This window comes from Heloderma suspectum, chromosome 5 (genome assembly GCF_057233095.1).
Source record: "Heloderma suspectum isolate Gila_16-S chromosome 5, 16-S_ref, whole genome shotgun sequence".
NCBI classification, from domain to species: Eukaryota; Metazoa; Chordata; class Lepidosauria; order Squamata; family Helodermatidae; genus Heloderma; species Heloderma suspectum.
Window position 1 is genome coordinate 139304765 of NC_139462.1, and position 23863 is coordinate 139328627.

Below are 23863 nucleotides of genomic sequence, written 5' to 3' on the forward strand. Positions count from 1 at the left end.
TCCTGAGGAGGAAAGCTATGGCACACCTAGACAGCATAGTAAGAAGCAGAGACATCACCTTGCTGACAAAGGTCCATATAATCAAAGCTATGGTTTTCCCAGTAGTAACGTATGGCTGTGAGAGCTGGACTATAAGGAAGGCTGAGCCCCGAAGAATTGATGCTTTTGAACTGTGGTGCTGGAGAAGACTCTTACGAGTCCCCTGGACTGCAAAGAGGTCAAATCAGTCCATCCTAAAGGAAATCAACCCTGACTGCTCATTGGAGGGACAAATACTGAAGCTGAAGCTCAAATATTTTGGCCACCTAATGCGAAGGGAAAAGTCACTGGAAAAGACCCTGATGCTGGGAAAGATTGAAGGCAAAAGGAGAAGGGGACGGCAGAGGATGAGATGGCTGGATAGCATCACCGATGCAATGAATATGAACTTGAGCACACTCCGGGAGAGAGTGGAGGACAGGAAGGCCTGGCGTGCTATGGTCCATGGGATCATGAAGAGTCGGACACGACAACGACTGAACAACAACAACACTTCAGTGAGCACAGAATGGGGTGGGGTCAGGGGAATTCCTTTGCCTTTGGTTTCAAATCTCTGCTCTTCTGTAAGAAGAACTCATAGTAAGTTCTGCATAGTAAGAGCAGAGGTGCAAAGAAGTTTAATAAGTTTAAAAGCTGATCTCCCTCAATTAGAAAGGGTGGGCACAAGGAGAGGAGGGGGCTAAACATGTCTACTCAGAAGTAACTCATTGCCTTCTATTGCACTTCACTGAGCGCAGGAATGGGTAGAGGGGCGGGGAGCAAGCCTCTGCTCATTGACTGCACTGCACCTACGCAGTTGATGACGTTCTGTTCTACTTGTGGGACTCCACCCACCCAATCTCTAACTAATGCGGTTTCAGGTGCCATTTGCCCCGTGAATCAGTTCTTTAAAAATGTATATGCCACTTTACTGGCTACATATGACATGGTAGGAGCAAATTCGAATTCATTAAAATCCAGCTGTAAACAGAATCTCATCATAAAGTGTCTCTGTGTAGATGGATCCCTTTACTGATGAAAAGGCTGCAGTTCTAAGCACACTTAGTCAGGAGTAAGTACCACTGAACAGAATGTAGCTGAGGAAACAACACACTTTGCTTGCTATAAAGTGGCCAATCCCAGTGCCCACCCCTTTGCCTTGCTGTGGGGATGGAGCATGTTAAGATTGCAGTTGTAATAAAATGCTGTATGAGACACAGCATAGAATCACAGTTGCAATTCCACTTTCTGCTAAACATCCAAGAGCGATGCTTTAGCTGTGCAAAAGGGCTCTAGTCTTGAAGCAGACAAGAATGAAAAAGAAAAACTTCTGCCACAATAAATGTGTTAGGCTTTAAGATATTATGGGGGTCTTGGCTGCCCCAGTGGAATGTAGACACTGAGTAATGTTCTTGATAAAGCTTCTTAGTCCTCAAAGGAAATTAGTATCATATAGTCTATTTCTGAACTTCAGCAAAGAGTGCCCACCATTATGTAATCAAAACAGCAGCGCCTACGTACAAGAGAGAGATGTCAGCAGAGTTGGGGGAACCATGAGGTTTGAAGAAGTAGAAAACATCTTTAGGGGGGGGAAAATCCTAAGTGGGGTGGGAGGAAAGAATCCTAAACCAGCCCCTTAAGGACTCAGTGGCATGAAATGTTGAGAAACTGAGAGAGGAAAAATATGATAATCAGGTGGGAGGGGGAATGGAATGGAGTAGTTGGAAAAGGAAGAGGAAATATATAGATGTACAAAGAGGGTAGAAAGAACAATCAAATTATCTGGATAGGACCCTTCCTGGTTGATAATGAGAAGCTATTTTTAAATGTCTCCAGGAACAGAAGTGAGAGCTGCCCATCAAAATCATTTGAGAAATCTAAGATTTTTATGAAGCTGGGACTGGGCACCAGTTTCTCCACCCCCAAAATACTGGAACAAAGAGAAGAGTTTCTGTTCTTTCTAAATCAGTTCTTGTTTAATGTGGAACATTCTTAAAAATCTGCTCATACAAATCCCAAAGCAAATGCAGTTAATTCTCCATACTGTAGGTTGGGGTTGTGGCATTTCAAAATGAAGGTTTTGGGCTTCTTAGTTCTGAGATGATATGTGGCTGATGGGTGAACAAAGACTTTTGAAAAACAACCTGGGACCCTGTTGGCTGTAAGATCTGAACCAGTCAAAGAAATTGTGCATTTTTCTATTTTATGCCCTTTATTAAATTTTGTTCCTTTTACTTTCCAAGTAAATTCTGATTTCCATAAACAATTCAATTTGATTTTGTAAAGTTTCAATACAATGTCTTGTGGGTTTCCCTTCTGTCTTCCCATGTCTGTTGGGCTATAGTACCACACTTGGACCCGGGATGATATTGGGGTTCTTTTTGTTCTTTTTTATAAGAGGATTTTAAAATAAGATGTCTCTGGAGGCCTGGAATATCCATAGAATCATAGAATAGTAGGATTGGTTTGGAAGGGGCCTACAAGACCATCAAGTCTAACCCCCTGCTCAATGCAGGAATCCAAGTCAGAGCATCCCCAACAGCTGGCTGTCCAGCCTCATCTTGAATGTCTCCAGTGTGGGATAGCCCACTACCTCCCTAGGTAATTGTTTCCATTGTCGTATTGCTCTAACAGTCAGGAAGTTTTACCTGATGTTCAGCCGGAATCTGGCTTCCTGTAACTTCAGCCCATTATTCCATGTCCTACATTCTGGGATGATTGAGAAGAGATCCTGGCCTTCCTCTCTCCCACCCATCTTGGACTCCTTTTCTCATTAGAGTTGCTTGCCATGGGACCTTACTTACCATTCTTCTGAATTTATTAAAATTGGCTTTCCTAAAATCCAGGGTACTCGTTTGGCTACACTCAGCTTTTGCTTCCTTTAGAACCAAGGACTCAAGTATAACATGGTCACAACATGGTCCAGAGCATTGACTGTTTACCAAGGGTTTTTAAAATTAATTTTGATCGATGAAGGGGTCTCAGACTGACTGGGGGAAGGGCAGAAAGTTAAAAATAACTCTGTGTGTGTCTCCCCCACCCCCACTTCATGTTTTATCTTGTTTACTAGCCTCTTTCTAACAGTTAACATTTTGACCTTTGCACTGTACTAAATCCATGTTTTTAGGAAGCCATTTCCAACTAATCCAAGATTTGGTGTCACCTGAGTGGCTGGCCCTACCATTAAGCACAGTGAGGCATCCGCCTCAGACTGTAGGTGCTGCGGGGCAGCAGTGGTTGCACCCGGGCTCTTCTTCCTGAGCCCCCTGGCAATCCCCCTCTCTTGGAAGACAGTGTTGTGTTTGCCATACAGCCTGTTCTGCACCCCCTAAATTAGCCTGCTGCCCTCGGGTGTGGTAGAGGATGTGATCCCGTTGCCAGTATTGAATTAAGCTTCAACTGCCAGTCTAGCTGGCTTCTGTACATGAAATGGGAGAGCATCGTTTTGTGTTTTGCCTCAGGCAGCAAAATGTCTTAGGCCAGCCCTGCCTGAGTCTTATATCCAGAACACCTTCTTCTGTGACAATTAACCTTGGATTGCATCTGCCATCCAAACCCAAAATACCTTTCTGCAACTTTTTTTTGTTTCCAGTTAGGTACTTCTGTAACCCCCACTAGTTTGAATAGTGCTTAATATGAACACTGTTTTAACCATTATATCATCCTCATCCAGAGAGGGAAAAATACAACTACATTTGACGCATTTGCTTTACAACAAGCCCCTTTGTTCTATCCAGTTTAACATTTCAGGCTCATGAAAGGAAGGAACTGATTAAATACAGACAAGCAAAGAGATATAAAAGTCTGAGAAAATGTTGATGACAATAGGAAGTGCTCCAAATAGGGCTGCAAAGAGCAGGGAGGAAATGATCAAGAGAAACATCTGTACAAGATTATGATATCACAGGGAAGGAGAAAGCCCAAGAACTGCTGTTCCTCTAAGGTACAATGCACTGCTGTCCTTTTTCTGTCTCTACTAGTGATTGTTTCAGGAACTAGTAAGCTTCCCTAGACTCTAATTTTTGTGGCCACAGGTCTGGTGGGTTAACATGGAGCAGCAGTGTCAAACCCCTTTCAGCCTGAGGGACAAATTCCATTTCGGAGAAGGTCTCAGGGGCTACATTCCAATGGTGAGTGGGACCAAAGGCAAAAGGAGCAGGGCCAAAATACGAAAAATAATAGCATATTTTAGCTTAAAGCTCTTGCTGGCAGTGCCTTAGGAGAGGCATTTCAGCCTTTTAGGATGGGGGAAAATGTGAAAAAAGCTGGGAAATTACCAAATGGCTGGGGGAAAGTGGGTGGGGCCAAGGGAAGGTGGCTTGTCTATTTGGGGAACTCTAGAGGGCCAGATAAGAACCCCAGGTGGGCCAGATATGGCTCACAAGCCTGAGGTTCAACACCACTGACATAGAGCCTCGGGCAAAAGGCAACAATCCCATCCCTCTCCATTGGATGTAAGCTCATTTAAAATGGTACCTGATCAAATCAGCTGCCTGAAGGAACTGCTTCATGATAAGGCCGGCCCTGGGGGGGATCTTCACAACAATGGAATGAGAAGTTGGATTATTATCCGGATTTTCATGGAATCGGCTTTGGACCATCAGAGATACATGAAGCAAGTTAAGCCAAGTGTACTGTACCTTTAAAATCCAGTTTTCAGTGGTCACACAGTGCTTGAAAGGAACATACTTCCTGGTGGGGTGTGGGGAGTAGAACTGAACATCACCAAACTGGCAGGGCCTGCTCAAACAATGAGAGAGGCTTGTTTCCTGGCCCATGTCCAGGCTTCCCCCTGCTACTATGTTACTATGAATGGAGAGCCCGATTATCCAGTGCAGCATTTGAAGGCCCCCCCCCCCCATTTGCCACATTCCAGCAACTGGCCACAGAGTTATAGCTCCCACCCCATTTTTCCCCATGTGCCCACTTTTGCCTTGGGAAGCCAAAATCCCCAGTTCTCAAGTGCAGCATCTGAAGGCTCCCCTTAAGAGCATCCCGCCCCCCAATTTTGCCCCATTACAGCAAACTGTTGCGGAGTTATTCCTCTCTCCCCTGTTCCCCAATGTGCGCACTTTTTCCTTGAGAAGCCAAAATCCCCAGTTCTCAAGTGTAGCATCCAAAGGCTCCCCCTGAGAGCAGCCCACCCCCACCTCAATTTTGCCCCATTCCAGCAAACTGTTGCAGAGTTATTGCTTCTACCACCACCACCACCTGCCTTTCTGCTTCTCTGGGCACTTTCTCCCTGCTTTCAGGGAGACAGGCTCCCAAGACCTCGCCAGATTGGAGAAGCAACTTGGCATAACATCAAAGAAGCGTCTTTACACACTTTCAGAGATGCGATTTAACACAACAATGGAGAAGAAAAGGAATGCAAACATCAGAGAAGTGCATCATCAGGGAGACTAATTACTCCCACTGGCAAAATGGGAGTGCAGGGCGATTCTGAAGTTTGGAAAGGCTCAGTAAGGTCATGGCCAGGTGAAAGACACAACCATGGGCAGGGCTATCATGCCAAAGTAAATGCAGAGGATAGCGTCACACAGCACCAGAAGCACAGAGAACCCAAATTAAATAAATAAAACCAAGTAAAAGTTTCAGAAAACTCAGCTTTTCCACCAGAAATCTCCAGGGTTGCTGCAGATTGGCCACAACGTCAAATGCAAACCTGGATTCTACTGATATTATACATGCCTGCTAATGGCAGCTTTCTTTGTTGGATAAATCTGGTAGGTAGCCCTTTCTCATAAATGACATTTTGGTACAGCCTATTTTCTAGCAGGAATTCTGTGATTCTAACAGCTACATGATAAGTAGAAATTCCGTCTCCCTCTCCCTCTGTCTCTCTGAATGCAGGGAATAATATCACCTACTAAATTTCTACTTGTCACATAGCTATTCGAAGGCACAGGAGTCTGGCCAGGAAACAAACAAACAACAATGACAGGCAGTAAATGGCAACTGTACAACTTATTCTGCCTATGTCGTGCTGGTCACAAATTAACCTAGATCATCTACTTTAAGACTGTACTGTATTGTTAAGCATCCCATGCAGTTGATGGAGTCCAAAATTAAATGCAAGGAACTATCGAGATTATAGGCAATTCAAAACTGATAATTTGAACATTTCAATTTTGAAGTGGAAACTTGATTTCCCCCCTTCTAGGTTCATAAGAACCATGCCCATTCATCTGATTTAGTACGCTGGTGCCTCAAAAATCATAGTGTATGCATGAATATATTTATCTCTTTTCCATCTTCCTATGGTTAGAAATTGTAGTTCAGGATTTGTCCATGTCTTTGGACCCAATTTGAGATGTCTAGCTGCCTGTTTGCATTTTTGGGGGCTGATGCTATTGTGGGAAGTCCGAGTTCAAGGCAGGATGTACTGTTTAACCACAAATGTCATAGGACAGAAAACATTCCAGTAACTTTCAGGGCCAAATCCCACATGTATACACAAGATTGCCTTTCTGTGACGAAGAACAACAATATGTGAAAAACAACAAACTAGATTAAACAAAACAAAAAAATCCAAGTTATCCAGAAGAAATCATCCCTTCCTGTGTTTCTGGAAAGAATCCAGTTTAAAGCCATGCAGATAGGAGTAGGTTTGAGTCCCCATGACTGGTACCCCCAGGCACAGGGAGCAGGTTTAGTCCCCCACCTCACAAGTGTCCTGAAGTGTATCCCTATGATTTTTCTAATGTAAGTCAGAGGTGGGCCCTCCAGATGTTTTGACCTACAGTTCTCATCAGCCCTAGCCAGCATAGCCAATGGTGAGGAATTGTGGGAGCTGTAGGCCAAAACATCTGGAGGGCCACAAGTTACCCACCCCTGATATAAGTGAATGGTTGCTACTTGCTCCTATGTAAAGGAGAAAAACACTGTGTCCTCCACCCATGACATTGGGTTCCATCCCCAAGTAGTACGGCACTACACAAGCCCTCCATTGGCCCACAATGCATCCATTCTGATCATAGAATCATAGAATAGTAGGGTTGGAAGCGGCCTATAAGACCATCGAATCCAACCCCCTGCTAAGTGCAGGAAACCAAGTTAAAGCATCCCCAACAGATGGCTGTCCAGCTTTGTCTTGAATGCCTCCAGTGTGGGATAGCCTACCACCTCGCTAGGTAATTGGTTCCATTGTCATATTGCTCTAACAGTCAGGAAGTTTTTCCTAATGTTCAGCCGGAATCTGGCTTCCTGTAACTTGAGCCCATTCTTCCGTGTCCTGCACTCTGGGATGATCAAGAAGAGATCCTGGCTTTACTCTCTGTGACAACCTTTCAAGTACTTGAAGAGAGCTATCATATCTCCCCTCAGTCCTCTCTTCTCAACGCTAAACATGCCCAGTTCTTTCAGTCTCTCCTCATAGGGCTTTGTTTCCAGTCCCATGATCATCTGATAAGCATTTTGTTAGTTTGAACTTAAGACTGACTGATGCATGCGAGCTAGATACTTAGGTTCTCCACAACAATTTTTAGCAACTGTTGCAATTGTAGAAATGATAGGCATTTTCCTCAGGATGTATCTCAGATGTAGGAGGGATGCTGAGAAAAGAAGTGGCTGGTCATGTGTGATGTGGTCCAAGAAACTTTCTTCACAGGTCTTTTGCTCCAAAAGGGCCTATGTTTGGCAAGAGATAGGACTGCCTATGTCCTAAATCTACTCCAAGATTTAGTTCAGACCCAGATTCAGAAAATAGCTTGATACTACATGGAACAATTTGGAGGCCACCCAGTTTGACTCAGGGCCAAATCCAAGGTGGGACTTGGAAATATGAAGCTTCCCATTGACTATTATTGGAAATCTACAAGTGGTTGTAACATTTTATCAGAACTGGATAGACTTTGCAGGTCTAGCAGATTGTTTGAAGGGGACGAAGCCTGCCAAATTTCAGACAAATAGGTGCAGGTGTTTGGTGCTAGGCTCCTTTTTAATATTTGTTATTATTATTTTAAAAAGAGAAGTATCTATAACTTGTTTTTCTAACAGAATTAGATGACATTTGTAGGCATAGCTGCATCTTCTATGGGGATAAAGCCTGCTAGTTTCAGACATATAGGTGCAGGGTTTCCTGTGCAAGATGTTTTCACAGTTTGAGGGTGGTAAATAAAGGGTTTGGTAATCACTCCCTATTTTGTGGTGGGCAATTTGTAGGAAAACAGCAGAAATTTGTAGGAAATGTAACTGCTAGAAGAAGGATCAGAGTATGAAAATGAATGGACTGGAAGGAAAAAGATTGAAGAAGGATGTATTAGTAATGTGAGCTATTGGGGTGGCTTGCAGTAATATAATAAATCTTATAAATAAATAATCACCCAAGGCAACATATAGTTTCTAAAATCAAACCAGCTTAAAAACAATTAAAAACAGTAAAGCATGCAAAAGCTATAGCAGCTTTCATTTCAATAGCTTGTACTAAAATACATGAGAATTTTTTTAAAGCCTTCACTCTGCGCCTAAATTTTAACGGTGAGATAGCCTGCCTGGGTAGCTTGTCCTAAAGCTCTGGTGCCACCACTGAAAAAGCCCTGCCCTGGGCTAAGATTGGCAGGTGGAGACTCAAGAAATGGAGTCTGGGAGATAAAGAGTGACACCTGGTTGACTGAGGATGGTCGTGGTGCCTGGTGGGACAGCGACATGCCTGGTGGGAGCAGAGGATGGCATCTGGTGAGTCAATCTGTCTGCATCCGGTGTCTTGGGTAGCACGGCTCCATCCCAAACCTCACAAGATTATAGAACATACAATGAAGGGGCCCAGAGCACGGCCTCACCAGTAGGCTGCACTGAAGAGAACAACTCCTATGGATACAGACCAGTCTTTCCCAATCTGGTGCCCTCCAAGATATTTTGGTCTTCAACTCCTATCAGCCCCAGCAAGCCTGGCCAATGGTCAGGAATGTGGGGGGTTGTAGTCCAAAACATCTGGAGGACACCAGGTTGGGGAAGGGTGATAAGAGATTCCCTTATTCCTTCAACCAAGTATGACAATATCTTGGGTCAAATCTTTATAAAGAAGAAAACTTGACATCCATACCCCTCTCCTGATTTATTTATGCTGCTGGAATGTGCGACATTTATTCTGAATAGAGCCTTTCAATGAAATGTATGGTGTTAATAAAGGCAACATGTGTTGCCAGAGTTATTTTTAAATATAGTTAGGTAATAATTGCATCCTTAATCTATTTTCATGAGGCAAGAACAGTCTAAAATTATATATTCAGTTGGAAACTGCATATAGATTTTTATATAATTTAATAAATACCAATCGCTAAAATAACTACAGATTTTAGCATACTTTCCGTAAAGTTCTTGCACGCAATTTTGCCCATGTTTTTTTTTCAAAATCCATATGCACAATATAGAGAAAAGTCATATTTAATAGAAATACACTACCTGACCCAAAACTAAAAACAGTGTATGCTTTGCTTAAAGAATCTTCATGAAATATTAATCTGATCTTTATTCTGAACTCATCAATTTACCACAAATATTTTTTTGCTCTTATTTAATTATAGTTGGGCATTTGGAGTGAAGTAAAACTGTTGTGTGTTTTTTAAAATACTCAACCTGACACATTTTGCAGTCGTCCTAGCTTTTGTTTCAGATTATGGTGGAAAAGAGTAATGGGTGTGAAAGAACACCATTTAGTCAAGCAACCTTCTGTGCTGAATTGAAACATAACATGGCGCTCCTCAGCTGGTTTATGTGTCACTTATTTTAGAAGCGTTAGATACCTGGTGGATGGAGGTGGATACATCAGTGTAGTTTAAATACACATGGACACAAAAAGCCAGTGTACTGCTTCCCTCACTTATCCAGATATTAAATGCTTGCTGAATCTGTATCAGCCACAGCTGTTCTATAAAAGGTACAACTAGATTTGTTATAAAATTCAATATTATGGTCTCTTTACCAAAACACCTTGCTGCAGCTCTGAAGCAAGATAAGACTATGCAGACCAATATGAAGTACAGAACATGGTGAAAGGCTTTCAGGGGGGAAATAGACGTTACAAATGCATGCGTTCCTATTTTCATTGTTAGCATGTTAGACGATAGAGTGTGAACACTGTATTAATAATGGAGCTTAGCTTAACAAATTTATTCTCACCATGGCCTGGCCTGTATCAGAGAACAATGTAATAATTGAATTACTGATCCAGTTAAATCAATTTAATTGAGCCCAGTTTAATTGATTTAACTGAGCCTCAGCTAAATTTCAACAGGGGTTCACCAGCAAAGGTGAAAATTGTATTTTACTTTAATATTTTCTGGATGCACGCTGAGATGGGTAACATGGTCAATAAATTAGAACAATTATGTATTGATCTGCCAGTAAATTCAATACCTTGGATACCTAAGAAAAACAGGGGCAACAACTGGAGGTAAAGTTAATATCACAGCAGCTCCTACAGACATGATACAAAGCAAAAAAGAGATTAGCCCTGGTCTTCCCCATTATCATCAACCATCAGGCATGAGAAATGTAATATTTCAGGATGAGCTATTACTTTTCCGCCATGGGGAAGATAAATTTGATAATAAATGGGCAAATATTGTCCAGACAGGATTTGGAACAAAAAGAGCAGGATGGAGTCTATCAGTGGTCCCAGTATTGACCAACACAGAGCTTTTTCATTAAGGAATTAGGCCTTACAAGAACACTTAGGGAAGTGACCACAGCAGAGCAGTTATTAATAAGCCAAGAACTTGACTACTACCAACATTTTATACTTAATGCGCCATTTCACCAAGAAGAAACATAACTTCAAGCTTCTATGCGAAAGGGATTTGGGGACATTGATCACTGAAGAAAAATGGCTAAAGATAAATCAACTTATAAAGTAAGCCTTTTTAAGCCCCTCTGTAAGGGAAATACAGCATGACTAAATTGGATGTATTCAGTTAATAGGCAGATTAAATGCTGTACTTTACTCTCCAGGTGGCTCTCTACCACATGTTGTGGGTTTGTGAACATGCCCAGAATTGTTGGAAGCAAATTCTAGATTTAATCTCACAGACTGTGGTATCTAATTTGGCTTTAACCCCTTTAATGGTACTTTTTAAATGTTATTGACTGAGATATTCCTTATATTAAAAGAAATTACTGGATACGAACTTACTATAACTGACAAAAAGATATGGGCCAGATACTGGAAGAACACCCAGTCACTCTCGACTCATGAAGCCTGCTTAAATGTTTGGATGTACAGAAAATGACAAATTAACAGACAGCATAAATTACTATCCCTGCCCACCCTCCAATACACGTGGTATTTAATTTTTAAAAACCAAACCAAATAAAATTTATTTATTTTATTTCTATACTTCCCAACAGTTGAAGCTCTCTGGGAGGTTCACAAAAATTAAAACCACATCCAGCATAAAACAATATAAAATATGAAAGCTTGAAACCACAGTATAAAAATACAACCAGAGTAAAACCTAGCATCAATACAGAGATTTAAAATATAGATTTAAAACAGTAGAGCTAAAAGACTAGGATGCTAAAATATTGGGAAAATAAAAAGGGCGTCACCTGGCGCCAAAAGGAGTACAACGTAGTTGCCAGATGAACTTCTCTAGGGAGCTCATTCCACAGCCAGGGTGCCACAACCGAAAATCACAAGTTGGTTCCAGATTTAGGCGTTTGCGTGAGACTATGGTTTTAAAGGTTTTGAATATGTGCATAATTTGGTTTAAAAGCCAGGGTAGGGGATTTCAGCTAGTCTGATTTTCACAGATATATGAAAATAGGTTTGCAAACATGAAGCCACCAGGTTAGAATAAAGATGAGCCTACTCTTTAAAGAAATGGTTGGGTGCAATATTAAAGATACATATTTGTGGTAGAAATTCTTAATAGTCATTATAAATATAATACTTCAGGTCCTTTAGTTCCATGGAGGCCTTGTGAGGGAACACCGTAGTCTTTGAACAGCCGCCACCGTTGCACGATCCTTGGGTCACTGCGATGCCCAGGGAAGACCAAGCCATGTGGAAATCCAACTATTTCCTCAAGATCATCCAACTCTGGATGATTACCCAAAATGTTTCATTGTGGGAGTGGACAACGTTGGCTCCAAGCAGATGCAGCAGATCCGCATGTCCTTGCATGGGAAGGCCGTCGTCCTGGTGGGGAAGAACACCATGATGTGCAAAGTGATCCCGGGACATCTGGAAAACAACCCCGCTCTGGAGAAGCTTCTGCCTCACATCCATGGCGACGTGGGCTTTGTGTTCAGCAAGGGGAATCTGACTGAAATCAGGGACATGTTGTTGGCCAACAAGGTGCCAGGTGCTGCTTGTGCTGGTGACATTGCCCCTTGTGATGTGATGGTGCCAACTCAAAACACTGGGCTGGGCCCTGGCGAAGACCTCCTTTTTCCAGGCTTTGGGCATTACCACCAAGATCTCCAGGGGCACCATTGAAATCCTGAGTGATGTGCAGTTGATCAAGACTGGAGACAGAGTGGGTGCCAGCAAAGCCCCTTTGCTGAACATGTTGAACATCTTCCCCTTCTCCTTCAGGCTCATCATCCAACAGGTGTTCAGTAATGGCAGCATTTACAATCCTGAAGTTCTGGATATCACCGAGGAGACCCTGCATGGGCGCTTCCTGGAAGGTGTCCGTAATGTTGCCAGCATTTGCCTGCAAATTGGCTACCCGACTGTTGCTTCTGTGGCTCACTCCATCATCAATGGGTACAAGCTAGTCCTGGCTGTGGCTGTGGAGACTGACTACTCTATTAGCTGAAAAGGTGAAGGCCTTCCTGGCCGATCTCTGAGCTTTTGTGGCTGCTCCTCCCGCTGCAGCAGCGCCAGCCAAGGAGAAAGCCAAGGAAGAATCGGAAGAGTCTGATGAAGACGTGGGCTTTGGTCTCTTTGACTAACTGCTGGTTCTGCCCTCCTCCAGTTTGAGTAGTAAATAGGGATGTACGAATCCCTTACCTGGTTCTGGTTCGGGGCTTCGGTGGTGGTGGGGAGGCGATCCGTCCCTCCCCCGGGAATCCTCCCCAGCCAGCTCCGCTCAGCGGCAAGGCTGCAGAGCCACTGGCCGGGGCCGGCCACAGCTGGACTTCTGGCCACTGCCGGGCTGCTGCGGCCACCATTTGCATCCTTGCATTAAGCTGTGATAGGCTACTTAAGTATTTACATAGCCTATCACAGCAAAAGGCAGGGACACAAATGGCAGCCGCTATGCCATTTGCATCCCTGCCTTTTGCTGTGATAGGCTACGTAAATACTTACGTAACCTATTATGGAAAAGAGCAGGGGTCTAAATGGCATAGCGGCCGCCATTTGCGCCTCTGCTCTTTGCCGTGATAGGCTACGTAAGTATTTACGTAGTCTATCACGGCCTAATGCAGGCAAGCAAATGGTGTCTGCTACGACGGCTGCCATTTGCGGCCGCAGCAGCCCGGCAGCGTTTGGAAGATGAGCCGGAGCTGCTGCCGCATCCGCTGTTGCTGCATCCGCTGCTGCCACCTCATCCGCCACTAGGTAGGTCCATTCTGGGGGAGGGTGGCGGGGGGGAGGCTGTTCCGCCACGGATTCCGGGGGGGTGGATTCTTTAGAATTCTCACTGGAGTCCGTGGCGGAATTCTCCAACATCCCTAGTAGTAAAAAAATAAAAAAAACACATTTAATTACTTCTCAAATAAATAAATAAATACAATACTTCAATGAAAAAGGATACATTTATAGTTGTTTGTCTTATAGAAAACAGGTTTCTATATTCATTTTAAATGTTTTAATTGGGAGTAATCATTATCAGATAATCTGTTGTTTTTGAAGCCCCTGAAGAACTAATTGTATTTCCAAACACATTAGCCGGGATAAATGTTTCAGGCACTTTGATAATCACTTCTCTTGTTTTTGTGCAGCAACACGTATCTTTCCCTTTTGTTGATTTGTATCAGTGGGCAGAATCCAACAAGGCACTTATGTCCCCACTGATTTCTTTCCACCCTGTTGATTCCCTTCTGCAAGTTGTGGGTTCTGCCAATGCTGTTGCACAAGAGGGACCTACTGCTTATGCAAGGGAAATTTAGCACTTCCTAGGGGAAGCCCTAAAACAAGTGGAAACTTTTTCTGGAAAGAGGCAAGTCAGCAGAGCTCCCTTATGCAACCTCCGCCGAACTGCCTCCTTTCAGAAACAAGCATTTCCACTCATTTCAGGTTGTCCTGGAAGTGCTAATTCACTGTTGTGCATGTGGTGGGGGCCGCTTGTGCAACACAATTGGTGGGACATAAGAGAATGGACAGGGGTGTAAGGGCCCTGTTGGATTCTGCCCAATGGCTAATAGTCATGATGGCTATATAGGACCTCTAGGATCAGAGCAGTATGCCTCCGAATAGCAGTTGCTAGGGAACATGAGCAGGAGAGTGCAGAGGCATCTGACTGGCCACTGTGGGGAACAGGATGTTGGCCTAGATAGGCCTTTGGTCTAATCCAACAGCTGAAAGTGGTGGTCCCACAGTGGGTCTTCCTTGTGGTCAGTGATGCAGCTAGGTAATTTTAGACCCTGGACTTAAGAGGTGGGGAAGACTATAGATGGCCTTGTGTATTCCTTCAGTTGTAAAGCACACAATGAACATTTCTCTTCCTCCTGCCCCCGCCAACTGCCATTCCATGCTTTACAATTGCTTCTATATTCCTGATACGTTAGAATAATAACAACAATGTTTGCCCACCCTGATTAAATAAATGACTCTCAGGGTGTGAAGCTGCACATTTTAAAGTCACTTAAATCACAGCAACGTCATGATGACAGGAATAAAATGGAGTTTTCTTCTGCTGCCATCATCACCTGCCACTCTCTGGTTGGTCATTTGTGGGCCCCCTGTGGAGTACTGGCCTTTGGCCCCAAGCCCTAGCTGCACCACTGCTTGTGGTCTACACAGAACTGGGTGTGGGGCATGGCCTGTCCATTGTACTTGTTGGAGAGATGCCCGTGGAGAGCAAAGGGAAACAAAGAGACATCAATGAGCAATGATCAGCAGCTGGAATGCAGGGTCCCTGGGCCTAGTTTCACAGTAGGTGTTTGTGAGGAAGTGAGAGAGAAGGAGGAATGGTGACTTCTGAGATCTCTGCCAGTGTTCATGCCTCAGGTCCCCTCCTCACGGTGGTGGTGGTAGTGGTGGTGTAGGGGGAGAGACTGTAGTGATTGTGGCAATCCCTACCCTTGAAGGGGTTGCAGTGGAACTCTGTGTGTGCAGTGACAGTTAGTTCTCCTCCAGGTTGTGCTCCTTTCAGGCAAAACTGCTCATGAGTGTTTGGCCAAGTGCCTAGCCTTCGCCAGAGGGATTACCTGCATTTGGGAATGAGCGCTTCCCCTGTGTGGAGACACTGCTCCCAGCTGTTGGGAAGGAAGGACTGTTTCACTACTAGATTAGGCAGGACACAATTTTCACATATAGCAAGTTCTCGGGAGCATAGGAGACATTTGCTGGAGTTATTCTTTGTAGCATGGTTGCTTCCTTCTCTTATTTACCTGTGCAAGGTGCTCCTGTCTTTGCCTCCTTGGTGGGAGCCGAGCAGTGTTTGGAGTTGCAAAGTTGTTTCTGTGACATTGCTATGCCATCCCTGTGGCATTGCCGCAATCCCTCCCTGTCATGTGATAGCCCCTGATTGGAGGGGCTATCACTGTTGTCTGGAGGCTTGAGGCAGAAAGCTGTAGGGGTTCTAGGAAAATGAGTGTTAAAAACGTGCTCCAGTTCTTATGCGTCCTGAGGGTAGGCTGTTTGTGTAAAGTGCTTGTAACATCTGCCTGTTTTGTTATGTATGTTTTTATATTGTTAAATGTAACCCAGGTAAGATAGGGTTAATAGTATGCCAGAGAGTGAGTGAAAGGTGGGAGGGGCCTGAGCGGGTGTGAGGATTCGGAGGTTATATAAAGGGTGAGCTGACAATTCAGTCAGATAGGGCCTTAGGGAGGGTGGAAGCAATGCCTTGTAGTGAGTAGATTAGGTAAGGCAGTTAGGAACACACATTGATTAATTATAATAACATAACTTTTCATGTTTTAGATAAATTGTGAAGGATTGCCAGAACAAGCTCCAACCTTCCTGCAAGGTAGGACCGCTCTGGAACAGTTTCCAGCTCTCCTGTCAAAATAGGACTGGCCCAACCCAGCCTTCCAGTCCTCCAGAATACCCAGTAGCCCCCTGCCTAGGCCAAGAGGCACTGAAATTAACACTGAGGTTATGCGGAGAAATCACACCAACTAAAGGTTGGATAAAGGTTTATTAAGGTAAAAATAAAGGGGTAGAAGGAAAGAGAAGAACGGAAGTAGCAAATCGGACAAAGGGGTACAAAGCCAAATTACTTAAACATGCACAGAGAGCTTTATGAATGCACACCCAAGCAAAATGATAAAGCTACCTGGCCTCTCCTTAACATACCTAAGTATGGGTCTTCTAGGATAGTAACCAGCCATCAGCAGGTCCAGAACCAGCAGGCTGAAGGAAGAAAGGATGCCTCTACCTCAGCCCTCTTTTAAAGCCCAGCCCTGGCAACCCAGGGCAGATGTCCCTTTAACCAGTCACTGGCTCAGCCCCTGGATGGGCCTCCCTTGCCTCAAAGAGGCTGGAGCTCCCTACCAACTCCAGCTGTTACCACTTCCCAATTAGCAGGGACTGCGCCTGGCCTGAGGAGTCTCTAGATAACCTACAATCCCAGGTGGCTGCCGTAGATGGGGGAACATGGCCTAATCTCCTGATAGAAAACAGGCCGTCATTCTTGACAGAAATCTTTATTGGGTTTTTAAATATCCAAATTCTCATGTATTGATTGATTTTTACACTTCTTGTTGTCTATTCGTTCAGTCGCTTCCGACTCTTTGTGACTTCATGGACCAGCCCACGCCTTTATTATATCTATTTCTTAGTTACATCTCCTGTAGTGGGTTGAAAGAACCAATTAATCATACTGGGTCTCTCTGGTACCTGGAGAGAGTAAAAGGGCTGAAGCTTGTGGGACAGTGGGTACAGCTGTCCCAAAGTGAAAGCAGGAGTTCCTGAGCGGTTTGGTTCTCAGTTCCTGAGGAGGGGGCTGGAGAAAGGGGGAACCTCAGGTAGGAATGCCACAGTGCTCCTTTTTTTCTTTTGTGCAAAGTGCCTTTCCCCATGGTTCCCCTCACCAGAGTCTCCCTTTTGTGCTCTAAGTCTGCATGACATGGGGTCAGAGTGATATAGTTATGCACTGTGTACTCTGAGTTATGGTCTCCCTGTCAGGGGTTTATATATGGGTGTTAAGTGTACTGAGTGCAGAGTTCCGCCATATCCTCTACTCTATTATGGTAAGCCAGGTAAAGCAATGGTCAGAGGGGATTATTTTTTGTGGTTTTTCCTCCTCTGTTGAGTTGTATGCAGGGATTTTCCTTCCATGAGCTCTGAGGTTGGAATAAATTGTCATAAGCGTGTTCAGGGGCAGAATTGATGTAGGATCCCTGTGCTTTCCATGTCTTTATCCACTTCTCTGTCTGGTTTTGGCCACCCTCTGCCAATGTAGTATTGCTCTGGCATATCTGAGCAGCTGCACAAATGTTATCTCCCACAGTGGCAGACTGTATTAACTGCCCCCTTGCAGAAGAACACTGTTTTCCTCTTTACCTGCCATAGTTAGGTATGCTACTTCCCACCCCCTGCCAGCCTGAAGGAGATTGGACTTTGGAGGGGGCAGTTTAGACTTCAGGGAGAGTTTTAACTGTTTTAAGTCAGTAAAGACACTAGATTAGGTCCAGACTTTAAAAACAACTTATTCTAGGCAGACATTACACACAATTTGCCCTATATGCGTGTGGGTGGGAGAGCTGTATTCAGGATATTTTGGGTGGGGTAAAAACCATATTTCTCATGGAAACAATTGCGACGCTTATCAATGGTGCCACTGTTGCAGTGATATTTGAAACATGCACAGACTCTGACATATACGCATAGCTCAGCCAGATCAACACACTATTTCAAGGCAAAGAGAGGACCAATATTAAACTGATAGAATGTGTCAGCAACAAGGATATAGGGTTGAATCCAGACGAGGTTAGTCCCAGTGAATTCCCATTGAAATCAGTGTGAAAAATCAGTCTTGTCTCATGTAAATCCTACTGATTCCAATGGGACCTAAGTGCAACCCATAATCCTGTTAACACCAGGGGAAGACTTCACCTGTTGACTCTTTCTCTCATGTGCACAATAAAAGTACTTCTCAGTTGCTGCTGTTATAGAGCATTTCTATACCAGCCTGTAATCCTGCAACTTTACCAGGGCTTTCTGCCTCCGTTTTAAATGCAGGAATACGACAGGCTCCCTTTATGTGTGCTTCCCTTCCTGTCCCCTTATCTCTGTGTTCTATATCTTTCATTATACAGCCACTAGATGGTGTTGTGGTCTAATTCCTTTTATTGTGCAACTTCCTCTTTTCATGAGGGAAATCAACGTGCTGTAATTTGATACCTCATTATCTCAAATTATTATTATTATTATTACATTTATTAATCGCCCATCTGGCTGGGCACCCAGCCACTCTGGGCGATGTACAGCATACAATAAAACAGTTTAAAACAATAAAATTCTACAATAAAAACATTTTCTAAAATACCCTAACCCACCCCAAATGCCTGCCTGAACAACCAATCTTTAAAAAAATGGGATAAAGGTAATTTAGTGCAGGAGATGCTCTGGAGGCTGACGACATCATCTAAAGGATCCACAAACTTCCATGAATAACCAGTCCCAATAGCAGAAAAAAAAAAGCCCCGTGTGGAGAAGCCTAGAGAAACAGGTTAATTATCACTGGAAGTGGACGGGAGACAGCGAGGCAGGATACTGCCAAAGAGGAATGCCACATCCCCCAGCGTCCAGCCACTAAAGAAGGTGTGGGTAACCTAGTGCCCTCCAGATGTTTTAGACTACAATTCTCACCATCCTTGACAATTGGCCATGATGGCTGAGGCTCATGGGCATTATAGTTCTTAACATTTGGAAGATACGAGGTTGCCTACACCTGTGCAAGAACGACAGGACATTTAATCATTATACCACACTGGCTGTCTACACAATTAGCGTACTGGATTAGGCCTAGTGAGCCTGAGTTCAAGTCCCCATTCAGCCATGAAGCCCACTGGGTGGGCCAGCCACTATCTCTCAGCCTAACCTGCCTCACTGGATTGTTGTGAGATTAAAAAAAAAAAAAAAGAGGGGAGGGGAGAAAGCTATCCTGAGTTTATTGTTGGAAGAGTGGGATATAAATATAAGTAAGAAGTAGAAGCAGGAGGTTTGACAGGTGCAGATAAGAAAAGGTGCATCTGTGGAATATATATTCTTCACACAACCACTAAAGAACAGGAGCCCTGTCCTTTATATCTGATAATCCCAGAATGAATGATATAGCCTCAGAGCCAGAAGGTGAGATCTTGAGAGGGAAATTCAAATACCAGTGAAGGATAGAAAGGCCAACATTTTGATCCTTTCCTCTCCAATAATCCCATAATGTAGGTGACGTTCTAGATAGTCGTTATTCATCATTTATATTTCAGTTTGGTTACACCAAACTAAGTGGGGCATATCAGAAGTGCAAATTGATGGGGATGATTACTGGAGGTCTTTCTAACCTCCACCCCCAACAATTTAGGATTGTCTTTCTATGAAGTACAGGAAACCACAAGGCCCCTCAAAACCAAGACTTTTAAAATATAATAAGCATACAATCCTGTGAGTAAAATTCTCTCTCACCTCAGCCCTCCTGAAATGAATGCTATGCTTCAATCTTGCTGCTGTTTTGTTGAACTGACTTTTGCATTCCAGTCCAGTTCTGTGGAACCTTGTCCTGTGTCAGCCCCATTGGGACAGGAGCTGGCAGCCAGTTTCCCCCAGGCAGCAGCAGGATGGAGACGCACATGAAATACTGAAAAAGAATAATTTTTGTGTTTCTAGGAGGATCATGACAACAACCACGAAGGCAATATAGAGTTCAGGGGTGGCGCAAGGAGCAGAGGAAGCTTCTCAGTATGTGGTAGCCGATCCTTGTCATTTGATGGGAAGTTTGAGGATGGGCAGAGACTAGGAGGAGCAGGAGGTCCCAGCCTTAGCTGCGAGGTGCAGGATGAGGAGCCAGATTCAGAGGGTAGTTCTATGAGGAAAACTTAGAAGGAGTCGGATTTCAGAGCCGGAGCCTGACTTGTAGGCTCGCAGTGACTCATTGAGAGCCAGCTTGAGTGAGAGCCGCCTTTGTTCCACTTGGGCTGAACGCTGGTAGGGGAGAAAGCAGCAGCAGCCTCTGCCTTGGACTCCCTAGATGCAGGCAGCTGCGGCAGTCTCTCCCTGAAGACCTGCTCTTCCAAAATGCCCCCTAGGTAAGAAGAACTCTGACCACTTTCTCCCCCTGATGTGCCTGACCTGAACTTTGTCATCTCATTCACCTTCCTTCTGCTCTTTCCCCCCTTTTTAAAATCTCTCTCTCCAGCCATTCCCTGTGCTGGCCCTGGAATTTGCTCCTGCTGCTGTTAGGGTCGTGGCTCCCTGCTGTGCTACCAGCTCAGGTCATAGAAGGTAAGAACCTCCTCTCTCTCTTTTCCGCTTTTCCCTTTTTTCCCTTTCCAGTGCTGGGGAGAAGGGGACAAGGAAGGAGAGGTTGATTCTGAATCCTAGCCCTTTCCGCCAGCGCTATATGTGCATTCGTTTGAGGAGGAGATGTGGGAAGTGTTTCTGGAGGACAACTTGTGGAGCATGGCAGAAAGTTTCAGAGAAGTTACAGCTGTCATTCGTTCCGGCACTTGAAGCGTTACAGACAAACTGCTGCTGGCTGAAGGGGAGGACTCCTCATTTTCGTTCTCCAGCATGATGCCAGAAAAGCATTCAGGATTGCTCTGCAAGGTTTGGGGGTATGCAGAGCATTTCAAATGTATGCATGATGGGGTAAGGCAGCCGTCCCCAACCTGGTGCTCTCCAGATGTGTTGGACTACAAGCTGCCATGGGTACAATGGGAGCTGTAGTCCAGAACATCTGGAGGGCACCAGGTTGTGGAAGACTGGGGGAAGACTTTGGTGTTAGAGTTTTTTTGTTTTTTAATGTCAGTTGACTTTCTGTGGCACTGTGTGGTGTGGATTTTTAAAAAATACTTGTTACTTTTTAAATTTACTTTAACTGGTGGGAAAGACTGTCATCCAAATAAATAAATAAGGATAGGTCAGCCTTCCCCAACTTGGTGCCCTCCAAGTGTTTGGACTACAACTCCTGGGATTCCTGGCCCACTGGCAATGCTGATGAAAGCTGAAGTCCAAAACATCTGGAGGGTACCAGGTTTGGAGATGGCTGGGATAGGTAGGTTGACTGAAGCCTGCTGCCAAGCCCAGTGCTAGTTGGTCTGACGTTGACCCTTAATCACTTTTTAAATGTTGCTGTGTCCTGTATTATATCTATTGGCCTTTCTTCAAGGAGCTCAGGGGAAGCATACTGGAGTGGGTGCATAGAAAGGTTCTTTCTCTTTATCCTCACAATAACTCTGTAAGGTAGGCTGGGCAGAGGGAGTGACTGGCCTGGTGTTACCTATTACAAGCGTCATGGATGAACAAGGATTTGAACCCAAATGTGATCAGTCCCAGTTGAACATTCTCTTCCAATGTGATGTTCTCCAGATGTTTTGGACTTCAACTCCCATCAGCCCCAGCCAGCATGACCAATGGTCAGGAATGCTGGGAGCTATAATTTAAGATATCTAAAGGGCACCAGTTTGGGGAAGGCTGCTCTATTCAGTCACTACACAGGCTCTTTATAGTCCTTCTCATTCAGCCTTGAATAACACTTCAAAGGAAGTCAGTATTATTCCCATTTCACAGACAGGGCTTAAATTAGTTACCTGCCCAAAGCTAACTGCAGATTCAGTAGGTGTACATTCAAGATTTTATTCATTATTCTTTGGACAAAAGTAATCAACTTGAGATTCGTACTAAGAAGATAAGAAGAGCCATGCTGGATCAGACCAAGGATCCATCTAGTCCAGCATTCTGTTCACACAGTGGCCAAGCAGCTGCCCAGAAACCCACAAGCAGGACATGACTACAGCAGCACCTTCCTGCCCATGTTCCCCAGCAACCGGTGTACATAGACATGCTGTCTTGGATACTGGAGGGAGCATATGGCCATCGGGACTAGGAGCCATTGATAGCCTTCTCCTCCAGGACTTTGTCCAATCCTCTTTTAAAGCCATCCAAATTGGTGGCCATCACTACATCTTGTGGTAGTGAATTCTATAGCTCCAAAGCATCCAGGCTAGAAGTCTACAATTGCAACTGTGGCCCATCTGTGGGCTACAACCCTCTTACAGAAGCAAGTGAGGTATGAGAATCCCTTTGCCTCCTCTAGTAGATCTCTTGGTGGAAGTGGCAGCTGTGACTCTCCTGTGCCAGAGCTGGAGAAAGGAGGCAAATTAAAGTCAGCTGCCATCCGTGTCAACCTGTTGAAAAGCCAGTCTATTAGGATCTGTAACATCCACCAAAGCTAGCCTGATCATGCAGCTTGTTGAAGAACCTACTTCACATAGCAAATCTGGGGTGCCATTTAGGAGCAGCGTAGTTTTGCTGCTTACATCATTTTGCTTACATCACCAGTCTCTGGGGGTGGGGTGCGGGACATGCAAGGGAAAGAACCCAAGATGGTTGCAGGCATTTCATATTGCACCCAGATTTCCTGAAGTGATTGGTCTAGGGCAGGCAACCTGGTGCTGTCCATCAGCATCAGTGAGCATGGCCAATGGTTGGAGTTTATGGGAGCTGTAGTCCAAAACATATGGAGGGCATCAGGTTGCCTCTTCCTGCTCTGGAATGATGCCATCTTGGACAATTAATTGAGAATGTGGTCAAAATGGAGTCACAAATATGGCACTGTTTAAGAATCTATTTACATTATTTTAAAATTTTGGCAACAGCCATAACATTATAAAGACCATATTAAAACCATATTGTGGTTTTAATGTTCTATATATTTTAAATTGTTTTATTGTGTGTTGTTTGGTTTTAATTTTTGTGAACCGCCCAGAGAGCTTCGGCTATTGGGCAGTTTAGAAATGAAATAAATAAATAAATAAGACAAAATGGTCCTGCACCATCATCTAGCCCACCTCTATCCTGATACAGGATATTCTGTACTTAATTAATCTCTGACAGATTGGCCTACCACCCAGAAGGAAGATGACTTTTTAAAAGTAGTGCTTCCTAAGCAGCGTTTTCTATAACTAGATTTTCATTGTGTTCAGCCTCAGTTTACCTTTCAGTACATCAAAACATTTAAACTTGCTCTATCCTCTCATTGAGGCCTGCAAGACAGGGCACACTTGTAGCTTCCACTGTTGAATCTAGATTACTTGTACCTGTAATGCAAACATACTTCTAGTGAATCAATTTCCCCAGTGCAGGCAGGAAATGCATTGCATTTTATTGCCACAGAAAGCAAAGGTTTTAATAAGCATCACCTAAGAACCTTGGAGGATTACTAAAGATTTTTTGATAGCACCTTTGGGAAAAGCACCCTTCTGCTTTTGACAACTTTATGATATGACTTTAGTTTTTGTGTGTGTTGTTTTACAGCTTACCTTTCCCTCAGAGAGTGAGCAATACATTAACTCCAGACACACATCTAAGTCATTTTCACACCTGGGGTGGCCATGTGTCCTCTTTTACAAAGGACAGTCCTCTATCTGAAGGGCTGCCAGAGGACCATCTTCCGTTTGAAGGCATCCTGTACTTGAAGGTTTGTTCTGTTCAGTTCTGGTTTAAAGATAAAGAACCATCAGAACTGTTGCCAATCCACAGTTAGCACATGAGCAGCAGACTGAACAGGCA

The 23863-nt window shown here is 44.2% G+C and overlaps 1 protein-coding gene and 1 pseudogene across 1 annotated transcript in view; both read left to right on the top strand.

Annotated features, from left to right (window-relative positions):
• Positions 1-11999: 11999 nt before the first annotated feature.
• Positions 12000-12954, top strand: LOC146344559 (large ribosomal subunit protein uL10 pseudogene; annotated as a pseudogene).
• Positions 12955-20172: 7218 nt separating this feature from the next.
• Positions 20173-23863, top strand: part of COL15A1 (collagen type XV alpha 1 chain) — a 226752-nt gene continuing 223061 nt past the window's right edge. Inside the window, exons 1-2 of the mRNA XM_084857603.1 lie at positions 20173-20379; positions 20490-20575. Of these exons, the coding sequence (XP_084713729.1) occupies positions 20369-20379; positions 20490-20575 (97 nt within the window). The 5' untranslated portion in view covers positions 20173-20368. The remainder of the gene's footprint in view (positions 20380-20489; positions 20576-23863) is intronic.